This window comes from Seriola lalandi, unplaced genomic scaffold, assembly GCF_002814215.2.
Source record: "Seriola lalandi dorsalis isolate HSWRI2012SDOR001 ecotype SW California unplaced genomic scaffold, Sedor1 jcf7180002054899, whole genome shotgun sequence".
Classification (NCBI taxonomy): domain Eukaryota; kingdom Metazoa; phylum Chordata; class Actinopteri; order Carangiformes; family Carangidae; genus Seriola; species Seriola lalandi.
The window spans coordinates 1,293,435-1,321,087 of NW_019525451.1; the positions used below are offsets into that span (position 1 = coordinate 1,293,435).

Here is a 27,653-nt window from a genome sequence, read left to right on the forward strand (position 1 = left end):
ATGTTCCCTCAGGGATGAAAGAGCTCCTCTTTGTTTCCAGGTCCTCTCGGATTATGACAAAGTTATTGGTAGTGGCGAGGAGATATTGGGAATGGTGAACCGCTGGGTAGCTTTGATTAGCTTTAATTAGCACGACACTAAAGAAAAAAAAGAACAAAGGAGTTCTTATATGACCTGAGCTGACCAGGGTTAAGAGGTCAGATGTTCCCAGTCTTTTCTGCGTGTGACCCTTTAATACAAAGCAGCGTCTTCTCGCAACATCTCGCCGTGTTTTATTGAATCTTAGTTCTAATTAGAGAAGCAATCGCACATTTTCCTCTTACTTTTTTTTTTTATTAAGTTGTTGGCAACGGTTCAACACACGGACGTTTAAAGCATGTGTATCCTCCTGAGACCCAGAAGAAAAAGTGGTTTGAAAAAGAAAAATATTGTAAATGTATTTTTTATCACATGTCCCCTAAGTGGATGATTTCTGTTCGAAGTTCTCAGGCATCAGAAACCTGCTCATCCACAGACTGGTTGAAGAACTGCTGGGTCTCAGGAGGATCACCAAAGTCATAAGGATTTCTCCTCTGAAGACCGTGAGTGTCTGTACATTTTAAATTCTAACTTGTGCTACAACTTGCACAGAGGATCCTTTTCTCTTGAAAAAATAACTTTATAGTTTAAAAGAAAGGAAGAAACAGATGCAACTTGAAAACCTCAACATCTGCTGTTGTGCAGACATTAATGGTTCTCAGATGAAAATAAAAACTACACAGTATTTCACTAGAAAACAAAGCAAAGATTAGAGTTCAACAGTTAATTTTCTACCCCGGTGATCATCCCACAACCCCTTAGGTTCATCATGTGAGTCCTCATGGGGGTCCAGACTCCCGGGTTAGGAATTATTATATAATTATTATCTGTAATAATAAAGTAATGCAGACATTGGACCATACAATACTACCATTATATCAGTGAGCGTTGTGCAGAGCCCTGGATACCCGACACTTGTTTACGGATGCAAGGCGGCGGAAAGCACAGGGCAACTGCTCCCTGCCAGCTGGTTCAAGTATCCAACCTGTGGGCCAAGAGGTTTTGTGTAACATAGCCTGGGGTTCCTATTGATAATAATTCCTAGGTGGAGATGGATGGCCGATAGGAGGGGAAACCTCCGGTTGGGCCTCCAGCTCTGCACAGCCTTCTCTGGGGTCAGATGTGATGTAGTGACCCTCAGAGGTCAGATCAGTTTAGACGAGAGAAACGAGAACGTCTTCTTATGATTCATCCGGGAGAGGATTAACTGAAATCACAGTTAGTCAGTCAGGTTTTAAAAAGTCTATAAAAATGTATTTTTTAATTTTCTTAGTCACTAAATTAAAGTTAAATTGATATTTGATCAAAAAAACACATTGAAATGTGTAATTATTTAAAAACAGCCTGCTTTAAATGATGTTTCCATTTGTGGAAAAATATAAAAATATATGTTTATAAGCACTGAATATACAAAATCTTATTCATGTAACAAAAAGACAAAAAGTATGTGATAACCTCGAGTTTTAATGGAATAAATGTTAGAAAATGACTCTTTTAAATATTAATTTCCAATTGGGCTTTGACTCAAGAATGATGAATTATGAAGTGTGTGTCCAGTCCATCTGAGACTGGGACAGGAAAGGCCAGCTCGCTGAAGGTGACCTGAGAGTTTGAACTGTGTTTTTGTGCCAAATTAAATTTCCTGCCCCAAAAGAAAAACAAGCTTCTCTTTTGCATATGGTCCATTGATGGATATGTCGTCTTCCCCCCCCCCCCAAAAAAAAAAAAAAAGCAGCCATATTTAAAGAAGAATCTGGCCACTGTGTAAACTGTGAGTTCTGGCACAAAAGTTCATAAAGTAAATGCTGTCCTTCGCTTTAACTGGTGAGAGAGTTTCCTATGAAAACAGAATATTATAAGAAAATCCTCAATCAACTCATGTAATTGTAACTGAATAAGTTCAATTTCACACATAGGCATTTCTTCCAAACTGTCTGGACGGCTCCCCCGTTTCCTTGTGGAGGCTGTTGGTCGTCTTGCTCTGCTTGTTGCGCGCTGTCGCGAATGACGCAGCTCCACCGTAGGAGTATTCAGCTCTGCAAAAAACAGGACCACAAAAAATGAAGCCTTTCAATCCTCATTTTAGTCAAGCACATCACTGTAGGGCTACCGTGCTAAAATGCCCTCTGTGGATAATGAATAAAACATGCTAAACGTAAGGCAAAGTGGTTAACAGTCAAATTTCTGGCACCAGATCATGATAAATATTCCTTTATGTCTTCCCCGTTTTCTATTCCTCTGTCATTTCTTGCCCTATCCACAATATCACACTAAGAACCTACAGCCATGCTAGCAGCTCTGTGAGGCTGAAATTAGGTACAGCTAAATGCTAATAACGGCATGCATACATGTTCACAATGACAGTGCTAGCATGCTAATGTTTAGCAGGTACAGTGTTTACCTAACCTGACCCAGGACGTCGACAAAAGAGAGGGCTGCTGTCTTATCTTGCCTGATGCAATACTTCCATATAGCTGCCCTCGGTCAAGGTGACCTTCACTTCCAAAGGGACCTTGTTGTAACAAAGGAAACATTCAGCCATCATTGGCCCCGTTACTAATCAAAATTACCATCATACAATTTGGCCTGTAGGTTTAGCAATTACGAGACAAGATGCTGACAGAGATTACTGGATGTTCTCGACTGTAACTGTATCACAGTTAAAGTAATTATTTAAATTGCCTGATTGAGTTAGGAACTCAGTGCAGTTTAGAATTTGTCCAAATCAGATTTCCTCTAAGTCCTTGATGCCGATGACAGATGTGGGATCACGTTGTTAGCATCCAGCAGGTCAGAAACTGAGCAGCTTGCCTCATACTGAAGCCTTCAGACAGGGAGAGACAGAAGACAAGTCCTCCCAGGATGCACAGCACGGATCCAGCCCAACCGATGAAGAGAGCTGCTCCCAGCTCAAACCTGCAAGATTCACATGGAGAAAAAAAGAAATGTACGAATGGACTTTCTCTCATCTGAATATGTGTTTGATCTGCTGTCAAACAAATCTTTATTTAAATCCTGGAAACTTACTTCTGAGCAACAAAGAGAGGATCAAAGAAGTCAGTTGTGATCCTGTGAGCATATATCGAGCATGCAGTCATGCAGCACAGGCCTATGGAGAGAAATAAGTGGATTTCTACTTCAAATTGTGACTGAAAACAAAGAAGAAGGCGCTGATTATGTAATGTTGTACAATATTAATTTTATTCCAGAGCTTAAAATGCACATTTTACCTCCGAGGATGAAGTGGAAGCCTGAGAGGACGGTCAGACGAGCTTTGGTGGTCTCTGAGCCTCCTATCTTCGTGCACTTCATTCCCACCAGGGCGAGGATGGCACCGAAGAAACCCAGACACACAGAGGCGATCATCAGACCCCGACACACCTGGATGTAGGCTTCAAGACAGAGAGAGAGAGAGAGAGAGAGAGAAGAAGGTAGAAGGTGATGCTGCCTCCAAATAACCAAAAGCCATTTCACTCAAGTTAGTCAGCCAAAAAAGTCATCACATTTTTAATTTAAGTTTAAATTTGCTTTAAATTTGTGTCAGAGTGAAAAACCCATATAAAATGTGCTTCCTTTTCTCATGAGAGACAGCAAAAAATTAAGTGATTCTGCATGAATGTCTCACTTTGCCTCAAGACTCAAAATTCTGCACTTAAAAGCAAACGCCTCCCTATTTGTCCCTAGCGAGTAATGGGAAGTGACCAGAGTGTGACCATATGACTTTCTCAGATTGCTTCATTCGGACACATTAGGAGGTTGTTGTGAGTCCAGCTCAGCTCCCTCACTGAAATATGCTTCTGGTGGCCTTTTAGTTTTAAATGTGGCCATTGTTTATGGCCTGGAGCCAGTGTCAGAAAGGGAAATATCAAGTTCCAAATGCTTTTGTTTACAATGGTGGTCATTCATCCAAAAACAATAGGTGTTGGGCATCACTGCTTCAGTCAGATGGAGACATAAAAATGAACAGAAGTCCGAAACATGCACAAAATAGATATACTTCTGCAAAAACAGCAACCACAGTAACCCAGAACTCACCATCCAGAGCCAGCATCGAAGGAAAGTCTTTGCAGTTTGACACGCCAGTGGAGTCGGTCACACATGTTTTCCACAGGTTGGACCAGAAGGTAGCCGTGGTGATGACCGTCCCATCCACAGAGGACACCTTCCAGTAATCTGTCGGCAGGGTGGACGACACCAGGATCCACCCGGAGACGGTCAGGAGAAAGGCGACAATCTCTGTCGCCATGTTGCCCATTCTTCCTCTGGCTCGGAGGTCCGGACTGGGGACGGGACGGAGATCTTTCCCTGTGATGTGTCGAAGAGGAGGTGGGAGGGTCGGTCCCGGACAGGTGCGTCAGCGCTGGCAGTTCTGCAGAACCTTTGCTTCTCTTTCACCTGCTCAGCCAAGCATCGACGTCCGAGAGCCAGCACTTTTCAATGCACATCATTCACTGACGCACAATCAGTTGTTGTATATCGTGTTTGTGTGTGGTGATGGGAGGGTGAAGGGGCGCGCACACTCGTCATCACTCTGCACGGCGACCGTAGGGGTCTGCAAGGGGATCTGCAGAGGGAGGAAGTCTTTAATTGAAAGGATCTGAAAAGTCTGACAGAACAAGATAGGAGAGATTTCACGGTGAATTGAATGAATGAATGATGTGTTTTGTGTTCTTTTCTTTTTTTTTTTTTAATTCAGTTAATTTCACAATGCTGCACCAGAAGTTAGTTATCCAGTATTTCAAGACCTCAGCACTACACAAATGCAGTTTTAGCATGAAGTACAGATTTATTCTGGTTCTATTTATACTGGTTTTACAGCGTCACAGCTCCATCAAGTGGCAGAAAGGAGAAACTGTTTCAGGCGCCCTGAAGCTGTGCTGCTGGCTGCGGTGATCCCCTGAGTTTTGACCTCTTTTTCATTTGTCACATTTGTGGTTGTGGTTATGATGATGTTAGCATTCAGCCAAAAGCACTGATGTGCCTTCGCTTCACAGGGCTGCTAGCATGGCTATTAGTCTTAGGTTCTTTATCTTTTTTCCCCAGTTGCTTTGGTAAAGTTTAGATTTGTACTACTGCCAGTTTGAATGACAGAAACAAATTTTTTATTTCTTTTAGCCATGTATTTTGGCTTCCCTACTTGTGTGCTCACTAATCAGTCTAAATAATTTATTTCAACAAGCATCAAAAATGTCCTGAGGGATTTTGCTGTGATGGCCTTGCTTGATCTAGTAGTACCTGTAGCTACTGGTGGCTAATGTTAGCTTATACCTTATACCTATACCTTAGATTACCTTAGCAAACCATACATTGATAATGCTGTGAAGTGACAGTTCAGTTATGCTGACTTTATGACTCTTTTCTATTTGTGCTTTTATGTTTTATCATTTAGCTGTTACGTATCTTAAACTATTAGGTGTTTAAATCTTTAATAACCGGCCAAAAAGTGATGTATGATCACGATTGTACTTTGGTTAAATTCCACAGCTGCCTGTTTGTGTCTACTTAATTTCAAGTACAATTACTAGCAGAAGTAATATCTGATGGACTGCTTTCATATCTGTTTATATACATAACACACACACACACCAACACTAGCACCAATTCTTTCACTTTGTTATGTTCTTGTTAATCAGTGTCATATGTTGTTCTGTGCTGGTTCCCTTTTTCTAGTCTCAACACACCACTGTGTGATTAGGGTGTTGCTGTAGGTTCACATGGTTTAATTTAATAATCATCATTGAAAACAAGGTGACCAGACACAACCCAGAGCAAGTAAATATATAGCAATTAGCAAATACATGATAGAACAACATTTAGTGGAAGCTATGAAGAAGCTAAGTAGAGGCTGAGTGACTTCCTGTGAGTCATGCTTCAGTGAACGCTTCCAAACAACTATGATAATATAACTTGGGAAGGAGGGAAAGAGGCTTAGGAAGATAAAGCAGACAAAAAAATCTAAAGGTGTCAGAAAGTCAGTCAAAAAGTTAAATAACTCTATATATATACACATATGACATAACCTAATCAGTCCTCTGAAAATCTTCGGAAACAGAATGAGGCAGTAAACCAGGCACTAATTAATTAAATTCCTAATCTTTTACTGAAAAACTGTTTACACTTGTGGTTCGCCCTGCTTTTTTTTTTTTTCAACAAGGATTAGATCTAATCTGTTTGCAGAGAAAGAGGGTTTGTTTCCAGGGAAAATAATTACCAGAAATATTTCCTGAACCCTCCTGGTTGTGTTGTCCATGCTTTATTTTATGACCCCCGGATCAGGGCCGGTGGGGTCTGATCCTGGGGTCATAAAATGGGCACGGGTAAAATATTCACATATTCACCATTCCAGGAAATCAAAACCCAGGTGTTTTACTGTCAGTAAACAGCAGTCAGAAGGTCCCGAGAGATCGGTTTCTTAAATCTCTGGAGAGTTGAACCCTGGATGACACGTTTCTATGGCCGCTGTTGCCGAGCAATCTCGAAGGCGACTCTAATCCCGTAAACCTGCGAATGAAAGGGAAGCAGCTGGAACAGGTTGTTATCTGTGTTAAACTGATGATGACATCCCATCACCGCCATGAATATGAGCATCAGATTATCTTAACCTCGGCTGGGAAAACAGTAATTGCTAATGAAATAGGCACGTATTGTTGACATTGATAACATCATTATACAATAAACGAGAATTGCCTAACTATAAGAAATCTTTTTATCTAAGAGTGTCCAGGCCACATGTCAGAGTTAAATAGAAATGTGATAATAAAATCTTAATGTTTCATCTTGTGGCATTTATTACCTTCCTATTCCCATCAGCTTCATCTGTACTTTCTGTTTATTGCTTATTTTACTATTTTGGCGCCATAATCGTGTCAAAAATGCAAATGTATACATGATATATAAATGAATTTTAATTGTAAATGTATGCTTCGTAATGTAATGCTTCGGGGTGGCAGAAATCTATTGTTAGCTTGTGTGCTAGCTCTCGCCATAGCATGTGGTGTTAAAAGTAAAAGCCAAAGTAAGTTTAATTTTTTAGGGAGGTTCACTTTGAGTCTATGGCTTCTTGACCTCTCCTATCACTTCTGTTTTATGTCTTTTATCTGCTTTTATGTTTCTAAGAGTACAAATAAACTCTCTGTCTTATGATACTTCATTACTGTTTAGCGTATACACTGATTTAGTTTAGCTAGACTAAAACTATTGTAAGTTGCACTGTCTACATCAGAGAATATATGGGCAAAACAGCAATGAAGTATCATAAGATACAGCAATACTTTACAGGGGAGAGTTTAATTTTTACAAGTGAACAAAGCGAGCACTTGAGGGGAAAAAAGAACCTGGGAATATACAAGGAAAAAATAGGCCTATTTCTCAGTTGGGATATCATGGGAAAGGACTGTTGATCCCCTACAGATGAATGTTATTGGGCTGAGTTCAGCTGCCTGTAATAATCTCCTGCTGGCTTTTCTCCTTCAGCCCTTTTCCCAGTCGTTGCTGGCTAAACATCAACAGGAGGATAAGGTGTAAGGTGTGAGGGGCAAGGCCGCTGCAGTCTGTTATCGTTAGATTGTCAGTGTCAGGATAATAGTTTAACTTGGTTGCATGTGACTGGATTTCTTTGAAAGGTTTCCTTGAACAGAAGGAGGGTGAAGAGGGTGGTGTTTTAGTCCTCCTACTCCCCTCTAGTTCTTTTATGTGCAGGAAGCACCTGTAGTGTGTCAGAGGGTATCTGTCATCTACGACACGCTCTTTATTTATAGGATATCCTCTTTGTGTCCACATCAGGTACCTGTGTGTTTGTGCAAGGGACCGGGACGACTGAGAGACGGAGGGCAAGCAAACACAACTTAACTTGAGGGGAAAAATTTTATAGTGATTTCTTTTTGCCATGGAAACACAAGGATTACAAAACTGCCTAATTAAAGTCGCATATATCAGGACTGGCACGCTGTATTTCCTCTTATGTCTTATGAGTTATTGCCACATGTCACGCAACACAAAGAGAAGTTTGACCTGTTGTTAATTTTACCCCCACAGTATGTTTTTGAATGTCATAAGAGAAGATCTTGAACATTAATGAGTCAAATTTGTGGTATTTTTAAACTCTTACAAGCACATTTTCCTTCTTACTTGTGGATGTTGTTATAAAAGTAGACTTCAAACAATGGTTTAGTCAATACCATCACAAGGGTTTCTCTTTATCACAAGGCCAACATTGTAAAGTGTGATTGTAAATGTAACTTACTCCTTACATTCCTCAATAAAATCAAAGTAAATTTGACTTGTTTGCACACACACAACCAGCTGGGTGGGTCTTCCGTATTCATTAGCCAATCGAGTGAAAGAAGGACACACGGCGCGGCCAATAGCAGGGAAGGGGGCGGGGCTATAGAAGGTGCTTCTTTAATCTGTTGGTGCTACGAGCTCGTGTGTCTGAGGGAGATACGTAACGCACCTTGTCACAGATGTGAGTTGTGGAGTAACAGCCGCATTGCCCAGAGCAGCAGTTTTTTCAGAGAGAGAGAGAGGGGGGAAAAGTTGTAAGAAAAACTACTGTTTGGGTGACAGACTACCATGGAAAAAGTCAGTAAAGATGCTAAGACGAACCCGGCAGCGACGGCGGGTCTTTTGTCAAAGATATTTTTCTGGTAAGTCGGAGAAAAACTTCCCGGATGGTAAACGCCGTCGTTAGCTAGTCGTTAGCGGGGGATTCAAACCTGTGTCAAACACACCGACACAGCATGGTTGTTCAACACTTAAATCAACAGTTAACTCCACGATTAAAAAAAATTTAGAAAAGAAAGAAAGTACTGATTAAAAGATAACCGTTAACTGAAAACTACTTTACACCGCTAGTGTCAGAAGTGCAGCCGTTGACGGTTAGGTGAACATGTCACCGGGTTTGCACACGGTTTCCTAATCGGTTGGGGAGAAAGTTTTCACTGTGTCAGTTAGTAAACATAAACTGAAACTGTTCTTCCCGTGTTTACGCCGTGCTCGTTTCCTGTTGAATCGCTTGCTTTGGTTGCTCAAGTCTAATGGGAAAGTTGGACGTGTGTGTGCCATGATCTCTCCTTAAATATCCTGGACATATTAGTTGCCATGGTGACAACAGACAGAAATGTAAGTAGTGATGGCGTTCATCCCTTCAGACCATTAAGAACTCTGGTTCACCACTCGTTTCACACTTGGATGTTTTAAGAGATTAATGTAAGCAAATGGCACCATATGTGTTACTTTCTCTCATGAATGCACCTGACAAGTGTTAATAGTTGCAAGTGTGTCTTATACAGCTGCAAATATGTCTTATACAGCTGCAAATGTGTCTTATACAGCTGCAAGTGTGTTTTATACAGCTGCAAGTGTGTTTTATACAGCTGCAAATGTGTCTTGTACAGCTGCAAATGTGTCTTATACAGCTGCAAATATGTCTTATACAGCTGCAAATGTGTCTTATACAGCTGCAAGTGTGTCTTATACAGCTGCAAGTGTGTCTTATACAGCTGCAAATGTGTCTTGTACAGCTGCAAGTGTGTCTTATACAGCTGCAAATGTGTCTTGTACAGCTGCAAGTGTGTCTTATACAGCTGCAAGTGTGTTTTATACAGCTGCAAGTGCTCTAACAACACCATGGAGAATTGATGGTCACCTTTCTTTCCAAATCTTCCTCAGGTGGCTCAATCCTTTGTTCAGAACTGGATACAAACGAAGGCTGGAGGAAGATGACATGTACGAAGTGCTCGTGGAGGACAGGTCGGAGAGACTGGGTCAGGACCTGCAGAGGTAGGTGCCTTTTTAAAATCATCTCTCCGCATGTGAATAATCACTGAAGTAACATATGATAGGCAGTGTTTTAATTCAGCAGCTGGACCAGATTCACGTCACATATATCTGTTAGTTGTCATTAATGGAGCCGCCTGGAACATCAGTTTCAGATATCCCTACTTCAAGTTCTCGCCACTTGACAAATATCTTTGATTCCTTGTGGTTAGTGATATATAAATTATTGTTTTTGATATCTAGAAGTATAATATTATTTGTCAGAATGCAGCTGTAAATCTGAAAGCGGAGTTATTATGTCTCAACTCAAATGTATTGTCAACTGTAGTAGATATCAAAGCCAGCGTTGGAGTCGAGCTTGTTTTCTTGTGTGCATCAGGAGATAACAGATGCGTCATTATAAAGCACACCTTCACCAACCAACAATTCCCTGATGATGAGCTCCTTTCAATTCACAGCACAGCCATGCTGTTGTTGGCAGAACAGCCACGTCCATTACTTGAAACCACATTTGCACATGGGCAGTTTTGATGAACCAAAACAAAATTATAGACATCTGTATTTATTGTTTTGGTGTCGGTGACGAGCTGAATTACTGTATGATATATATATATGATTTATTTGAAAATACTATATAATACCCCTTTGGTGATAGGAAGTTTCCCCTAAAACTGTCCTCATCCTTGAAGCCTTTTCTTACAAAAGTGCAATCTGAAATACTTCAGGAGAAAGTAAACCCCATATTTGTGTCACCTCTGGGAAACTAAAACTGGGATAACCATAAGGGAACTTGTAGAAACCCGTTAGCGTAGCAACATCAAGCCCCATTGCTTGCACGCCTCTGCAAACACCAAGTGTATGTCTTTCAAAAATTGACAAATCATGGTCTGTGGCCTCTTGCACACAGCTTCTAGACAATAATTGTCTCAATGTTCTGTGGGAACTCACACGTGTTTCCATTTCATTCCAAAAACACAGATAATTAGATAACCAATGTATTTACGAGGACAGTAATACAAGGTGATGTAAAGTCACTGTAAAAGTTATATATGGACCAACACAGTACTTAAAAGTACAGGACTGACTAATGTATAATTAAGTAGTCAGCCATATTGTTCATTATGACATACTTCAAACATTATTACTACTAGATTGGTTGTAATTAAGGAAAATGTAAACAGTCAATGTTTTGCTTCCTCAACAAAACAACTAGCATGGTCTTTGGTTGTAATCATGAACCTTGTGACCTCTGAAGTCAAACACACCAACATAACCAGGAAGCTGCCGTGCACTGTTGGGATGTCTAGCTCTAACAATGATGGACAAATAGACAACTGTGTTAGATTAATAATTAATTGTATACATATTACTCAACAACACGTGCAGGCTGATAACAGGAACTAACACTGGAGTCTATGTCTGGTTCCCAAACAACAACATCCACACCAGTATTAGTCCACTCCACTTCCTGTCATAAACTATGTGTAAACTCTGGGAGTACAAAAACATACATGCCCTGGTTGTGCCCTCTGTATTTATGTTAGTCAGCTCATTGGCTGATTATTCACTGTGGAAATGTCGACTTCACGGCATTCAGCTGCTGGATTTTACACACATCTATTGATTATTGGGATGTTTCACAGTCTGTGTTCTAGAAAGGTATTTCAGTGGTAATGTAACAGCTTATTGTCAGCTGTTAAATTGACAGTGAAATATGACTATCAATGGTCAAATGAGGATGAAATCCTTCCTTTAAGGTGTCCCAGCTCTGTGTCTTTATTTATCAGTATTTGTTAGTTTATCTTTCTCCACAGTGTTGGAAATAGCTGAGTTAACAGTCATGGCATTTCTCCACAGATGTGAGTGTTGTCTATCCATGGTGCGGTAATTTTACCGCAGTGAAATACAATTACTGTAGAAGTTCAGAAGTTTTCTGACTGCACAAAGTCTGGTGTTTTTGTTTTTTGTGGCAGTTTATAGTGTGATTCATTTCATGACCAGATCACAGATAAATCTTGTGTTTCATTTCTGGAGAGAAATGTTAAAGTTGTGTACGGGATATATTTTTACTTAAATGTACTTTTCATGCAAGCAATTATTTTGTGTCACTCTGCATGAACATGCGATAAAGTTTCCCTGCTCTCCATTTAATGAATGTGTCGTCAAGTGGGACCTTGGATGTCTCTCTCCTGCTGTCATGGAAACCAGACTGTTTTAACCTTTTTATAGATTTTCAGGTATAAAAAAAGCAACCGGATTTTTGTGTTATGAAAGTTGTTAGATTTTACATCAGGACCATATTGGGTGATCATTACTACCTTTGCAGCCATCACAGGAGTTGCCATTAGCAACCAAGACCAGTGGTCGTGGGCATGACATTATGAATGCAGGTTAGAACTAGTCTTTGACCAGGCAGATCGCCTGACTCATAACTCCTCAATTTGGTCTGTATTATTGCAAGCACTGCTGTCGAAGTGAAAGGGCGGCCTCTGTTTGTTCACGCAATTACCCACTTTCTCCGAGACGAGTCCTGACTCATCTGGATGCGAGGCTCGATGTCTTATTACACACAAAAATGCATCAAGTAACAAGACGTGTTTACACAACAGGTACTGGGATCATGAGGTCCAGACGGCTATCAAAGAAATACGGCCACCCAGACTCACCAGAGGCATCATCAGGTGCTTCTGGAAACCATACGCAGTGCTCGGATTCTTTACTCTCATTGAGGTCAGTGTCCAGTCTGAATTGTGTTGCAGCGTATTTAATGCAAAACAGATGTAACAAATAATTAAATGTGTTGATTTCATCTCGGCCCAACAACCACCGTGTTCAGCAGGCATGTTGTGATATCTCATTTGTTAATTTCAGAGCCCTGCTGTAATTATGGTGTTGTGACGTTCACCCCTCTTCATCTCCTTCCCTGCATATCAGGAGGTGATTAAAGTGATCCAGCCAGTCATCCTGGGGAAGATGATTAAGTACTTTGAGAATTACAACCCAGATGATAAGACCGCTTTATACGAGACCCTCGGCTACGCCGCTGCTTTGTCTATCTGCACCATCGGCCTGGCAGTGCTCCATCACCTCTACTTCTACCACGTCCAGAGAACGGGCATGAAGATTAGAGTGGCCATGTGTCACATGATCTATAAGAAGGTCAGTAGGAAGACACAATGCTTGCGCTTGATAAAGGAGAACATAAAGTTCTGCTTAATTGTCACTGAATGCTGCTCAACTTGCATATCAAGGGTATTTAAGGTCATTCCTGCATTCTTGTGGTTGGTACAGTCTGCCAACTTCTGTCATGTAATCCTCTGAGGGCTGCATTTGGGGAAAAAAGGCACAAACGCAGGATAAAGTTAAAACAATAGTGATAACATTGAAAGAGTTTGTTTAACCAAAGAAAAAATCAGAAACAACTCCCCTTTGCATTTTATACTTGTACTTTATCCTGTAGGTGATTGTGACTGACGTTGCTTCACTGATGATGATCCTTGTCTTCTTCTAGGCTCTGTGTCTCAGCAGCTCAGCCATGGGAAAGACCACCACAGGGCAGATTGTCAACCTCCTTTCCAACGACGTCAACAGGTTTGACGATGTAAGTGAAATTTAAGGCTTTTAAAAAAGAGAAAGCATGCAGGCTGCTATTTTTGCCACAAGTTCAAGGCAGTGCAAAATAACTGTGCCCCTCAAATGTTCTTGTCTCCAATATCTACTTCACTTCCACTGATATTTTTCTAGCACTGTAGATGCATTTATCATTTTAGAAAAAAAATGCCAAAATGAAATACAACTTCAGAAAAATATTGGAAGCAGATAAAGGAAAGATAACGGAGAAAGAGAGAGTCATCTCGTGATATAAACTCATGGAATGCGTCTGACCTAATTTTACATGTCAGCACTTATGTGGAGGTTGAGTTCTTGGCACGGTCACAGTCGTCGGTTACGTTGGTTTGATAAGTGTGACATATTTCTTATTGTGTGTGCGGTAATGGCGTCTCGTGTTAGAGAAACTCTGGCAGCTCTCTGCTAGTGCGATGTTCAGGCTTGATTACGCTCTGAGCGCTCAGAGTGTTGAGTTTCAGTTTAATGAGTGTGTCGGAGCCCGCTGTGAAAACTCCACACTTTCTTCAGGGCATTTTGTTTCTTGGCAGTGGGCTGTTAATCCCACCATGATTTGCCCTCGTGCTGGTTCGGGTTGAGTGACTCTGCCCCTCGTGTAAAAACAGCCCTGTACTGATGGACATGCGAGTACACGGGCTTCTTCAGAGCTAACTTGGAGGGTCACTGTGACTCAGATGTTTTTGTTGTGTCCTGCATCTACAGGTGACCATCTTCTTGCACTTCCTGTGGGTGGGGCCCCTGCAGGCAGCTGCGGTTGTGGGGCTGCTCTGGATGGAGATTGGTCCGTCGTGCTTGGCTGGCATGGTGGTCCTCATGTTCCTGATGCCTGTGCAGACTCTGTTTGGACGGCTCTTTTCTAAGTTCAGGTAAGACACACAAACTTGAAAAACATCCAGTCCAGATATTCAGGTCAAGCTGACTAACTAACTCTTCACTCAGCCGTGCTTCTCTTAGTAACTGTTGCTTTCTTGCCCACAGTTGTTGACTTTGTGGGCTGCAATGACCACTACTGCTGTTTTATCAGCTGTAGCTAGCTAGCTAGCCAGCTAGCTAATTAACTAGCTAATGGTTGAAACTGATTACATCCACACTAAGAATAACTTTCTCTGCGATCATTTAGAATTTTTATTTACGTTGATTTTGTGAGACGATGTCAGGACTATAAAATAATGATTTGGTCAGCTGGTCTGTTTGTCCTGCTTCTTACCAGATGTTTTGCAGTTTGCCAGCTAAAAGGAGGAAAAAGGGATTCGCTGTTTTACAGTTATTCCAATTTCATTATTGTGTTAAATGAAGAGAAAACACTAATGTGGATGTGACAGCTGAGTGTAGACGTGCTGTCAGTCTCCAGCTGACGTCCTAATGTTTTCATCTGACATGTTTTAAACATGAAGGTTACACCGTCGTGTTAAAAAACTGAGGCTCAAGTAGGGCTGAACAATTAATGGAAATATTATTGAAATTGCAAAATGGCCAAGTTTGGTGCAGACCCAACACAAAGTTGCATCATGATCATTTTTATAATTGTAAAACTGAAAAGGTGATTCATATTGCAATCGCAGTATCTGCCAATATAATTACAATATGAATATTTTTGCATATCGTCTCTGGCAAATGGTTTCTAATTCTTCACTTTTTAAAAACAAAATATTTTTTTAAGGTTAAACTTATTCAGTAAAAAAGCCCAAAGGCTCCTGGAATTTTGTTTATTGTTTAATGCCGTTGTTTACGTTTAATGAAGCCAGTGCTTCATGTGCTGGTAGCACTGGACAAGGTTCAAGTGACAGTAAATCAGTTTATAACCGCCTCATAGCAGCAACAGCACTGCAGTCTGGACCCGCCCCGTCACTCACTGTGGTGGAGTGTGAATAGCCTGAGGCACAAATACCTGTTTGTTTTCCAAACCATGTAGAAATTATTTCACATTAGCAATCACATAAAAACTCATTATGAATGTTCCTTTAGTGTTAAACTATATTTCTTCAGCATTTGAGGAAACTTTGATTTTCTACTTCCCAGGAGTAAGACGGCCGGTCTGACTGACAGCAGGATCCGCACAATGAATGAGGTGGTGTCTGGAATGAGGATCATCAAGATGTATGCCTGGGAGAAACCTTTTGCTGCTCTGGTTTCTGAGGTCAGAAGGTAAAGACATGAAACCATTCTTACGCTCACCACTTCTCTCCACAGTAAGGATGCACTACTTTAAGTGTTGCTCGGTGACAGTCTGTATAGTAGATCCTGAATATGTTGAAACCAGGATTATACATAAAAGGGAATAGGTACTGATGATGCTGAACGTAGCATAAAGTTAAACTTGAAGTTATAAAATCCTAAAATATTCTAAAGGAACAGATCTTGTGATCAGGGTTCAACAGGATCACTCCTCTGTTGCAGCCTGCACCACATGGCTCATTTAACTACACTGGTGGTTTTTAGCTTTTTTTAACTAAACACACGCGCGCACACACACACGTGCATCACATGCATGACTGAGTTCAGATGCAGAAGAAATGAAATTCAAGTTTCCAGCACCTTACGATACTATTTATCTATTGGACCTTAAAAATACGGGGCCGTAGTTGGACCTTATGCTGTGACGAGGCTGTGTATAAAAATAATTTTTTCGCAGATATAAACAGAGCTTTGTGTACAAATGCTTTTTGTGACAATGAGAGCTTTGAGAACTGGTTTGGTTTTGGGCAGAATTAGGGCAAATATTTTCCTGCTCTGTGGCTAGAAGGCCGCTGCTCCATTTCCTCCACATTTAGTATTAAAATCCTCCTCTGCCGAAAGCCTTTCATTCGTCTCCACTGTCATTCCTAACTGATCAGTTTAATTCAAGGATTAAAGAAATCCTTAGTGGACTCATGTGCTTTTAATAAAGACAAGATTCAACCATTCGCTCCTTTTGTTATGAAATTTCCCTGCACATGTCGGTTACCGTCAGTCCGTGTTTTACCCTCCCAGATCATGTGACTGTTGAAACTCTGTGTCCTGTCAGGAAGGAGATCTCCAAGATCATGAAGAGCTCCTACCTACGAGGTCTCAACATGGCCTCCTTCTTTTGCGCCAGCAAGATCATCGTCTTCATCACCTTCACCCTCTACGTCCTTCTGGGAAACACCATCTCAGCCAGTCGTGTGTTTGTGACGGTGTCGCTTTACTCCGCCGTGCGACTCACCGTCACACTCTTCTTCCCCAATGCCATCGAGAAGCTGTTCGAGACCCGTGTCAGCATCCGCAGGATTCAGGTAACATGCTTTTAATACCTTGAGTTCTGAACTAACAACTATGTGTGTGTTGTTTTTTTATTTTTATTTTTAAGTTTAAGATTGATACAAATACATAATTTAATGAACAGCATGATTTTTCAGTTGTATCAATAGTGAAACGAGCTTTCTGCTCTTCATTAAGTCTGAGGAGTAAGAAAATAAGTCTTTTCTTGACATGGGCTTGGCACGGCTTCAGACACTTTTAATGTCATGTCATGAAATAATTCCTCCCTCACGCAGCTCACAAAAAGGCACACGCCTTCTCTCTCTCTCTCTCTCTCTCTCTCTCTCTCTCTCTCTCTCTCTAGTCCATGTGAAGTTGATCCTGTGCAGATCACAATCTGCAGAAGCATCGTTACACCTTGATATTTAATTATAACCGTGATTGTTTCCCCGTGTTCCATGTGACACAGAAATTAGGCGCGGATGGCGTGTCCTTCCTCGGCCGCCGTTTCCACAGGTTTGAAAATAGTTCGCTGGTCCCTCCCTCTCCGACACATAGCCAAGATGAACATTTTGAGTGAACCATCTTGGTCCTTTTTTTTGCTTTTCAGTTATTTGGGGGGGGGGGCACATACAGCAAAGGCCGTGGGTCAGACTGGAACCCATGGCCGCTGTGGCTGGGACTAAGCCTTTGTGGCACACGCTCTACAAAGACGCCCTGCGGGTACTTACAGTGGACTGCGTGTTGCCGTACTTTTTACAGGCTGTTAATGACTTATTGTGTAACCCCAGTCCCATCTCACTCACATGACATCGACATGAACGTCTGGTGGTGAAGCCACAACCTCTGATTTATTGCTCTCATAAACATCTGATCATGTCAGTCTAATTTTAAACTGGCACTTATGAAACATTACGTAATGGTTTACCCGATCACTGTAGCAAAAGGCTCATCTAAAATAAATAAATAAACCATCTCTTATGTGTGCGTGTTACATTACACTTATGGACTTGAATGACTCTTTAAACTTGATTCTTTGCTTTCGTCGTCTAGGAGTTCTTGATGCTTGATGAGATCACAAAAAGCGGCGCTGCTCTGCCACAGGATGAGAAGAACGATGTCTCCGTGGAGATCCAGGAACTGTTCTGCTACTGGGACAAGGTAAGACACCGTGTCCTCACTGGTAGATGGACGAAGAATATCCCAAACCTGTTCGTCCAAGAATGTTCTTTAACCCTTTGACAACTGTTTTGCTTGTGGTGAAAATATACTATAAATCCCATGTTTGTGTTTATCAGTCACACACTCGCACACTCTCCTGTCTCCTTGCATAATGAACAGCTTCCTGATGATGATTTCGTCCCCCGTTGTGCAGTAAACACATCTTACATTTGACTCATCAGGAATTTATTCATATGTCTAATATTTCTTTGACTGAGACACGCTGCAAACAAACTTGATGACACTCGCTAGCCTGGCAACAAGAAGGCTACCAACATCCCCTAATGCGACACACCGTCTCTCCATTCAAATCTGATGTTAAGAATAATTCACAAGTGTGTAATCCTTGAATATAAGTCCCACATTGTCAAACATAGTTTTCAGGAAGAAAGTATTGTCTTATATTTGTGCGTTTGTACCTTAAATTAGTGTGCACCTGAACATGGGCGTAGGTTCCTGGATTACATTATAATGTTTAAAAATGTCTTGTTCCCCTCACAGAGTCTGGATGCTCCGTCTCTGCAGAACATCTCCCTCAGTCTGAACTCCAATCAGCTGCTGGCTGTCATTGGACCGGTGGGAGCGGGAAAGGTTGGTCGTTTACACGTTTCATCATTTCAATCAGAAGGCAGCAGGTGGTTTGTGTACATTTCTCCTGTGTGATGAATCACCTGGTGTCTTACCTCTCTCTGTGTCCGTGTGTTCATTCAGTCCTCCCTGCTGAGCTCCATCCTGGGAGAGCTGCCAAATGAAAAGGGGATGCTGAAGGTCAAAGGTCAGCTGACATACGCCGCCCAGCAGCCCTGGGTGTTCCCTGGAACCATCCGCAGTAACATCCTGTTTGGGAAAGAGCTGAACCCCCAAAAGTACGAGAGAGTCATCAGAGCCTGCGCTTTAAAGAGGGTGAGTCTTTTAATCATTGCATTAGATTACTCTTAATCAGGATCACATTATAGATTGATAATAGATAAAGAACTAACTCATTACATGAAATGAGTTCATAGTTCAAGATACTCCACAAAACCACAAAAATAAAAACCAAACTGTACATTTAGAGAACAGAGGCAGAGCGCTGATTTAAACAGGATATTTAATGAGATCAGATGAAGTTATTGATTTCTATTCACTGCAGTCATACAACGTAATAAGTCAGCAGCTTAAAGGCAATAAGCACAAATGAAATAATGCAGTCACCAGTTACTGAAAGCTGTGCATTATAGATTCAGAATGTATTTTATAGGCTGTGGCACCTGTTTGACATTTTAACATGTGAAGCTGCTAAAATTAGAATGAAGTTGGTTTGCGACTAATCTTTTCTACCCTGTGCTACGAACGTCATTCTTCTTTTGTAAACAACAGTGGGAGCCTGTAGCCATGGTGACTGAGTCTGAGCAGTCTGAGAAAAATAATGCCTAATAATAATGATAACAATAATAATAATGAGGTTTAACTCCAACGTTAGCGGGTTAACCATGAGACAGGCTCCTGTCTTACTCATGTCCTATGACTTGCTATAGAGAGGAGAAGTCAGGTCATGATGGCTGCCCAGTCTGTTAACATAGTGTGGATCTACCATTACAGAATGAATTATATTGAGTTTGTGGGCAGATGGGGAGAGCGTGCTGACTAATAACACAGGAATGGTTTTCGACGCCGAATAAATCGGGCGGCTTCCTGTGTAGGAGCGGTTAGCAGTGTTTGATAGAGAGCAGCTGGCAGCAGCAGGATACAGTCTGAGACGTGCAGGTGACACCCAGATTTGGGAACTGGAGTAATAGCAAGCTGTTTTTGATCATATAACGATAACATGATGTTAATATGATCCGATAATTTGATGGGTTTGGAAGGTGAACTCAGCAGAATGTTGATAGTGGCAGCGCCGTCCTGCACAAACAATACTTTCTGACAACTTTAGAGCAGTTTCCGTAATTTCACATGTGAGATTTCTGTAGGTCAGTTTTGGACTGTGCCTTTCTCACTGATCTGAAGGAGCATTTTTCAGTTGGAAAGAGAGTGGTGTCAGGTGATTCTGTCTAAAAAATTTCACTTGTCGCACCGGTATGTCTGCAAACATCTGCCCCTACTCTGCCTCTGATTGGCTCTGTCCTTGATATTCTTAAAAAAATGTGTGTTTGTGTGAAATCTGAACTGAACAGAAACAGGTCAGGTAACCGCTCCACCACCTGTCTCCCCTGTAAGATCAGTGGTGGAAGACAAATTCAGATCCTTTACTTCAGTGAAAGTGAAAGATTTCATCAGATTCAGTAGATTTGAACGTTTATGGAAATGAAACCATGTTTACACACAGAGTCAAAAAGGCTGCAAAGCACTGGTTTAAAAGCTGTGAAAGGACAGTATTTCCCTTTTGAAATGTAGTGTAGTTGAATCTAAAGCAGAGTACTTAGTTCCTGGGTAAAAGGCCTCCAGCGGAGGTGGCCTCAGCTGACCCCGAGCCTACAACATAGACAAAGGTCACAATATCTGCTTTTCACAAAGAATGGCTCGTTCAGTTTCCGTGGCTCAGATCTGATAAAACGGCCAAGAACAGATAACGTGCACCAGTGCATCCAATCTTAAAAGTTATTGTGGATCCCTGCCAATCTCCTGTATATCAAATCTGAGCAAACGCCCACACAGTCCTGGTGAAGAGGATTAGCTGATTTGGCTGATTAAACTCCTCAAACATTCCCTCCTCAGACTCTGACAGAAAGAGCCTCAGGCAGCACCATTGTGTGTTTATCTGTAACTGTGTTTAAATGGCAGTGTGACACACTTCACAGACTATTGTGGACTTCTTCAAGTTGCTTTGTAACTTTAAATTTGGGGAAAATCTCCCAATGCAAGACTGTTATCCTCAACCGTGTGTGTCAGTTTAATCTCAGTTTTATTATCGTTTTAAGGGCTCGTTCATTAACTTTTCCCACCTTGGTTGTTGTAACCATATAACTGCATGTCTTGAAACACAAGATGCCTGTTTTACATTATACAACAGAACTTACTTAACTACTGTTTGGCAGTTAGACAAATACCGACAGTCGTGTCCAGTAAATGAGTTACTGGTGAGTCCCGTGACACCACTACAGAATAAATAGTTCTGACACGGACACATCCATTGCTTTTGCTCTGACCTTTCCAGGTAACACTTCCTGACGCACACGCTCCCTCTCATTAGATAGGTGACTTAATTATATACCATAAACCAGGGTCATGTTTTATATGCAGTTATATAAAGTTCCTGTCAATCTGCTGACTCACTCCTGCTGTGAGGGTTGAAATGAAGCTTGATGAACTGGATTATATATATTATTAGATTTTCTTAATGTGCTGTGGCATGGGTGCTGTTGCATACAGACTTGAAGCAGGGAAAGTAGAGGTGTGGTGTTTTCCCATACATAGATAAAGAACCCGCCCAGGTAGATAAAATCACCCGGGTTCATATCAGGTAAATTAGCTGACTCTGTTCAGATCACCTGGCTGTTTGAGTTGAGCGGAATAGAGGCTGCAGCCTGCGTGTGAGGCGTTTAGGGAACATCTGAAAATTCACATACAGAAAATAACCTGGGTTACACCGCCTCCCTTTAAACTGCCAACCACCACAAGTAAAATACTCTGTCATGATGACTGGAAATAAGGCTATATTTTTTTCCTGTTGGGATCAAGTTCAAACAGATAACAGGATTAGATTGTGTTTACATTTTGCACATGCTTTGAATGTGTAACTATAGTCCCAGTGCGATCATGCCTCTGTTGTGGTGTTTGTTATATTGTGCTGTCAGGACCTGGAGCTGCTCCCAGACGGAGACCTGACACTGATCGGGGACAGAGGGGCCACGCTCAGCGGGGGACAGAAAGCTCGTGTCAACCTGGCCAGGTAGGAGGACGGTCTACATCAGAACTGTTTTAAAGAAGTTTTATAATCTGTGTTTTTATACTGTTTTCTTATTATACTTTTTACTGCTGTTTTTATGCTTCTTTTATTTCTGATAAGCACATTGTCTGACCTCTGTGTATGATACTGACTGAAACTTTCCAGGTGGTGTAGCAGCTACCAGCTGTTGGCAGATACTAACAGAGTGTGTGTTTGTTGTCAGGGCTGTGTATCAGGATGCAGACATCTACCTCCTGGATGATCCCTTAAGTGCAGTGGACGCTGAGGTCGGGAGACACCTCTTTGAACAGTGAGCGACTTCAGGATCAAACTGTCCACACCTCCACACATCTGTCCACACGTTTTCATACAGAGACACTGGAGCAGCAGGTTCAGGTCTCGCACACTCTTACCAAACAGGAAAATACTGGAGTCAACACGGACTGGAAAAGTGCTTCAACACTGGAGCGGGAAAACCTCAGGGTCAGATCACAGCAGGAGCAGGTTCCCGTAAAGAGAGAGGAAGAGAGAAAACTTATCTGCTGTTACTGGTCATGTAGTGTACAGAGAGATGGATATCAGGTTAATAGTGTTGTTGTAGTGTTGATGTTTGGACGAGGTTGTTTTGTGAGAACAGACAAAGATGAAGGAAAGTGTTAGAACTAAGTCAGGAAGAGGTGCGGTGCTGCTAGTGTCAGCCAGACCATTGAAGTCGGCCCCACACTTCCTGTTACTCTTCCTCTTGGATATAACAGTCACACAGAACATTACATAACAACAGTAACAAGGAAGTAGAAGGCACACACACAGTAAATGGATGTGAGCACATGTTTCTTTTTAATTCATTTTTTTGTTTTTAGAAGAAATGTAGTGCTGAAAACTGACACGATGTTCCCTGTGCATCAGGTGTATCTGTGGCCTGCTGAAGAACAAGCCCCGTATCCTGGTCACACACCAGCTGCAGTACCTGAAAGCAGCCAACCAGATTCTGGTCCTCAAGGAGGTCGGTGCCCGTACACAGTCACATGATCTGTACAAACACATGTCACTTCACTCATGTCACTGTGGACAACACGCATTTGTTTTACATTTAACCTGTTGGGCTTTATTCAAGAAACAGTTGTGTATAAACAGTTTGACTTTCGGGCTCAATGATGCAAAAACAAAAAACATTTGACGATTATTTTGGCAGATATTATGACGACTTACAATTTCAATTTTGTATGTTGCACAATGAGAATACAAAAATGTTCTCACCTGAGGCCCAGTGTGTTCTGAGAGCTGCAGCATGTCTTCAGCTAATACGTGTTAATTAAGGATAATTGCTGTACTTAAAAAAATAAGAGGATATTTTTAAATCTCCAGAATATCAATCCTAATGTGAGACCTTCTGATCTCTGGGCCATTTATGTGTTAGAAATATTAAAATCTCTCCTCTAGCCCCACCTTCAGGTCAGACTGTCACCCTGCACATTGAAGGGACACACAACAGCTTTTATTTATTTATTTCCAAAGGGAAAAATCACCTTAAACTTTATTGATCTTTTCCTGATTTCCATCCTCGACAAACTTGAGAATTTCAGCTTGATGTTTGAAGAGGTCAGCGCCAGTGTGTCTGTGTAATGACTTGTATTAACCATAAACTTGTCTGAGGTTTGTGTAAGCACGATGAGGTGGTGTTTAGGTGCTGGCAGCAGTATGTAAACATGAGTGCAGATGTGCAGTGTGTTCTCACTCTGTGTGTGTGTGTGTGTGTCCACGTGTTAGGGTCACATGGTGGCGAAGGGGACGTATGCAGAGCTGCAACAGTCAGGAGTGGACTTCACCTCCCTGCTGAAGAAAGAGGAGGAAGAGGAGCAGCAGCCGCTGCCGCCGCCGCCGCCGCCGCCTCCTCCAGGCGCCCTCACCAGGAGCAGGACTCTGTCCCAGAACTCGGTTCTCTCTCAGACCTCCTCTGTGCACTCGGTCAAAGATGGAGACCAGTTACCGGTTGGTACTTCATCTCTCCTCTCTAAACTTTTAGACTCAGACACGCCCCCTCCAGCTGTTATGCAGCCTGATCACTGTGCCTATTAGAAATGCTGGACTTACTGTTATATGCAAAAGCTGTGATATAGATATCAATACCTTCATGTACTTCATGAGTCATTGTAGGTTTTATATTCATTCTTTGGATGACTGGGAAACAGGATTAAATTTTAGTTTCAAACTGAATTTGTTGAGGAGGAACTCTGGAGCAGCTGAAACAATAAGCAGCTGCTATTTTTTGATTTCCCTGTTATTCATTTACTGGAAGTGCGATCAGTTTGCTCTGTTTTCTCTCCCCCCTGCTGCTAAAGTTTTTCTTGAAACTTGTGTGTTTTCATTGGACAAAATCTTCCTAAATGCAGCCAGTTGCTCTTTCTACAGTGTGTGTCCATGAGTTAACGCAGAGTTCTCCCGGCAGGCGGAGCCGGTGCAGACGGTGGTGGAGGAGAGTCGAGCTCAGGGAACCATCGGAGTGAGTCTGTACGTCAAATATCTGAGAGCCGGAGCCAACGTCGTGGTTCTGCTCATTGTCCTGCTGGTCAATGTCCTGGCTCAGGTACGCCACAAGAACACAAGGAAAAGTGGGAAAATGTGAAAAAAAAGGAGAAATATGAATGATGAAATGTGTTTTACCATTTAACTGAGATTTAATCAAACACACCTCCATGTTTTTTTATCCTGTAGGTAGCATACATCATGCAGGACTGGTGGCTAGCTTACTGGTCAGTATAAACACCATTAAAGGAGGAAATAATACGTCATTAATAAGTCATTTCATAATTCAACCTTTGTTTTTACCTTTGTTCCATTTCCACTGATCAGGGCTGATGAGCAGGAGAAGCTAAATGCTAACAGCACCATCACCCAAGAGGGAGTAAACATCACCAGAGAGCTGAACACAGATTTCTACCTGGGTGTTTATGGAGGTGATGTGAACACTTGTTGTTGTTGTTGTTGTTGTTGTTGTTGTTGTTGTTGTTGTTGTTGTTGTTTACTGTTTTGTGTGTAACTTTCTGCTGCTGTTTCTCCAGGTTTGACTGTAGCCACCATCATCTTTGGCTTCATCAGGAACCTGGTCCTGTTCAACGTGCTGGTCAGGTGTGCACAGTCTCTGCACAACCGCATGTTCACCGCCATACTCAGGACACCTGTGCGCTTCTTTGACATCAACCCCATCGGTGAGTGAACGTTTAGTGAAACAGCACAAAGATCTGTTGTCTCTGTTCTGAAGTAGAGAACTTTAGGTGATGATGTCGGTCTCTGTCTCTCCTCAGGACGAGTTTTAAACAGGTTTTCAAAGGACATCGGTCAGCTGGACTCCAACATGCCGTGGACCTTTGTGGACTTCATCCAGGTGAGAGACGGCAGCTCATTCAATTCACACAGTCATTGTAGATGCTCAATACGAAAACATCTACGATTATATTGTTACGACATCAGCTAAAGGGACATGTCTGGTGTGTGACGGGGCTCCGGACTGAAGATCAGTGAATACCCTGATGTCAGATCTGAAATAGAAATTGTTGAAATCGTTTCTTTCTCTCTGGGCAGGTGTTCCTGCAGATCCTCGGGGTCATCGCCGTGGCAGCGTCGGTGATCCCCTGGATCCTCATCCCTGTGGTGCCCCTCCTCCTCGTCTTCCTCTACCTCCGTCGCTACTTCCTGCAGACCTCCAGAGACATCAAACGCCTCGAGTCCACCAGTGAGTGTCCCACAATGCACCAGTGTGTGTGAGAATCACGTTAAAAAAAGGCGGTGTGAAAATCCTGAGTGTTTTCTGTCCCGCAGCTCGGAGTCCCGTCTTCTCCCACCTGTCCTCGTCTCTTCAGGGTCTGTGGACGATCCGGGCGTTTGGAGCCGAGGAGAGGTTCCAGAAAACCTTTGACGACCATCAGGACCTGCACTCAGGTTCTGCTCAGCATCAACGCCGTTAGCTTCACTGTCGATCAGTATGAAGCTCAACTGACCTGTGTAACAACATGTTGTCCTCCTCCTCCTCCTGAACAGAGGCCTGGTTCCTGTTCCTCACCACCTCTCGCTGGTTCGCCGTCCGTCTCGACGGCATCTGCTCCATCTTTGTTACCGTCACCACGTTTGGCTGCCTGCTGCTCAGAGACCGTGAGGAAGAGTTTTCATTTGTTAATACTAAACTTTGGCTTTGTGTTGCTGTCCACCAGAGCGAGCACAGTGATGGTGTTTGACAGGATGGAGATCTGAAGTGCAGCAGGTTTGGACTGGTGTTGATTTTTAATGTGTTCCTCTTAGAGCTGGACGCCGGCTCTGTGGGTTTGGCTCTGACCTACTCGGTCACACTGATGGGCATGTTCCAGTGGGGCGTCAGGCAGAGTGCAGAGGTGGAGAACATGGTAACATACTCACTTTCTCTCTAATCTTTTGTATAACATGACATGTTTAAGGCTGATACGCAGAAAATAAATGATTGATTCAGGTGAATGGGTCAGAAAATAGTCATTAACAATAAATAGGTAAATGATTTTATTACAGATTGAAATGTTAAATCTTCTAAAACAACAACAGCATCAATAACTGAGAGCATGGTGGCTCTGCTTCTCTCCTGTGTTCAGATGACGTCGGTGGAGAGAGTGGTGGAGTACACAGAACTGGAGAGTGAAGCACCCTGGGAAACCCAGAAGCGCCCTCCTCCAGATTGGCCGAGAAAAGGTTTGGTGACCTTTGACCGTGTCAACTTCTCCTACAGTGGCGATGGACCGCCTGTGCTGCATGACCTGAAAGCCACGTTCAGACCCAAAGAGAAGGTCAGAGGCGTTTGATGATCACATGCAGTGTGTTTAACGTGATGTTTAAAGTGAAGCTGATGTTGTTTGTTCTGGCGTGTCAGGTCGGGATCGTGGGGAGAACTGGCGCTGGGAAAAGCTCCCTGGTCTCAGCTCTGTTCCGCCTGTCGGAGCCTCAGGGAAAGATCTATGTCGACGGTATCCTGACCTCAGAGATCGGCCTCCACGACCTCCGCCAGAGGATGTCCATCATTCCTCAGGTACCTGCGCCTCAGGAAGACAGTGAGCCCTTTTAAAATGAAAGCTTTTATGTGTGAGCAGCTCGATTCAGCAGCCGAGCGCCAGGAAATGAGTTGACTGAAAACAAACCGGTGTGTTTGGATCTTTTCAACAGATGTGGGTCTTTGTTTTGTTTTGTTTTGATTTGTCATGGAGCAGAAAGTTTGATGCGCTTCAGTCTCTGCTGCAGCAAGTAGATACTGGATGTGTTTTTGGCCACAGCTTGTGAAATGCGTCACATCAACCTCTGACTTTAAATAAGATAATGAAGAAGAAAACAAGCTACATCTGTGATTAATACTTTCCCATTGTCAGAAGTGGGTGGTAAAGCGTGGGATGTGTTGTGGTTGGTCAGTTTGAGTCATAGCTTGTTTTGGATATGATCATTTGTAAATGAGGCTGATTCCAGCTGCTGAATCCACAGATAGTTTCCTCTTTTGAAAGTAATTGTTTTCCTTTTGATGATGTGTTGAAAATGTGAGAGATTCAGATTGAATTTGGCCACTTGGTTGAATTCTTTCATTGTGCTTTCTTCACTGACTTTGTCTTAATCAAGTACAGGAATAAATGAACTTTAGAGCAGGAAATAACGAGGCAACTGTCACCTTAACTTTTAAGTCTTTATATGACTTAAGTAATGTGTGATCAGTAGTGACCTTTGAACTCATCTTCCAGGACCCAGTGCTGTTTACTGGCTCCATGAGGAAGAACCTGGATCCTTTCAACCAACACAAGGATGAGGAACTGTGGAACGCTCTGCAAGAGGTTGGTAACACACACACACACACACACACACACAC

General features: G+C 42.3%; 2 protein-coding genes across 3 annotated transcripts in view; one reads left to right on the forward strand and one right to left on the reverse strand.

Annotated features, from left to right (window-relative positions):
* Nucleotides 1–1,808: 1,808 nt before the first annotated feature.
* Nucleotides 1,809–4,333, reverse strand: cldn10a (claudin 10a). The gene is made up of 5 exons (XM_023429819.2): nucleotides 4,114–4,333; nucleotides 3,309–3,470; nucleotides 3,106–3,187; nucleotides 2,890–2,994; nucleotides 1,809–2,114 (listed from the first exon to the last, which is right to left on the reverse strand). The coding sequence occupies exons 1-5, from the start codon at nucleotides 4,331–4,333 to the stop codon at nucleotides 1,985–1,987; spliced, it is 699 nt and encodes a 232-aa protein (XP_023285587.1). The 3' UTR covers nucleotides 1,809–1,984.
* Nucleotides 4,334–4,345: 12 nt separating this feature from the next.
* Nucleotides 4,346–27,653, forward strand: part of abcc4 (ATP binding cassette subfamily C member 4 (PEL blood group)) — a 26,999-nt gene continuing 3,691 nt past the window's right edge. Inside the window, exons 1-27 of one of the 2 annotated variants that reach the window (XM_087180302.1) lie at nucleotides 4,346–4,427; nucleotides 9,748–9,858; nucleotides 12,465–12,585; nucleotides 12,790–13,014; nucleotides 13,367–13,456; nucleotides 14,185–14,348; nucleotides 15,502–15,627; nucleotides 16,487–16,736; nucleotides 17,755–17,862; nucleotides 18,424–18,513; nucleotides 18,634–18,825; nucleotides 21,699–21,793; nucleotides 22,014–22,100; nucleotides 22,697–22,793; nucleotides 23,558–23,779; nucleotides 24,237–24,374; nucleotides 24,503–24,540; nucleotides 24,641–24,744; nucleotides 24,850–24,996; nucleotides 25,093–25,172; nucleotides 25,370–25,520; nucleotides 25,607–25,726; nucleotides 25,826–25,936; nucleotides 26,084–26,184; nucleotides 26,404–26,595; nucleotides 26,679–26,834; nucleotides 27,529–27,618. In XM_087180302.1, coding sequence (XP_087036428.1) covers nucleotides 9,803–9,858; nucleotides 12,465–12,585; nucleotides 12,790–13,014; nucleotides 13,367–13,456; nucleotides 14,185–14,348; nucleotides 15,502–15,627; nucleotides 16,487–16,736; nucleotides 17,755–17,862; nucleotides 18,424–18,513; nucleotides 18,634–18,825; nucleotides 21,699–21,793; nucleotides 22,014–22,100; nucleotides 22,697–22,793; nucleotides 23,558–23,779; nucleotides 24,237–24,374; nucleotides 24,503–24,540; nucleotides 24,641–24,744; nucleotides 24,850–24,996; nucleotides 25,093–25,172; nucleotides 25,370–25,520; nucleotides 25,607–25,726; nucleotides 25,826–25,936; nucleotides 26,084–26,184; nucleotides 26,404–26,595; nucleotides 26,679–26,834; nucleotides 27,529–27,618 — 3,351 coding nt within the window. In that variant the 5' untranslated portion in view covers nucleotides 4,346–4,427; nucleotides 9,748–9,802. Of the gene's footprint in view, nucleotides 4,428–8,516; nucleotides 8,724–9,747; nucleotides 9,859–12,464; nucleotides 12,586–12,789; nucleotides 13,015–13,366; nucleotides 13,457–14,184; nucleotides 14,349–15,501; nucleotides 15,628–16,486; nucleotides 16,737–17,754; nucleotides 17,863–18,423; nucleotides 18,514–18,633; nucleotides 18,826–21,698; nucleotides 21,794–22,013; nucleotides 22,101–22,696; nucleotides 22,794–23,557; nucleotides 23,780–24,236; nucleotides 24,375–24,502; nucleotides 24,541–24,640; nucleotides 24,745–24,849; nucleotides 24,997–25,092; nucleotides 25,173–25,369; nucleotides 25,521–25,606; nucleotides 25,727–25,825; nucleotides 25,937–26,083; nucleotides 26,185–26,403; nucleotides 26,596–26,678; nucleotides 26,835–27,528; nucleotides 27,619–27,653 lie in introns of those variants that run through there. The other variant, XM_023429839.2, reaches the window with a different exon arrangement.

Excerpts from the sequence above, each read along its gene's own strand:
- cldn10a (XM_023429819.2), bottom strand. The coding sequence starts at position 4,333 with ATGGGCAACATGGCGACAGAGATTGTCGCCTTTCTCCTGACCGTCTCC. Across the intron at positions 3,188-3,308 it reads CTTCCACTTCATCCTCGGAG|GCCTGTGCTGCATGACTGCA; the intron begins GTAAAATGTGCA and ends TTCTCTCCATAG. Across the intron at positions 2,995-3,105 it reads CCTCTCTTTGTTGCTCAGAA|GTTTGAGCTGGGAGCAGCTC; the intron begins GTAAGTTTCCAG and ends TGAATCTTGCAG.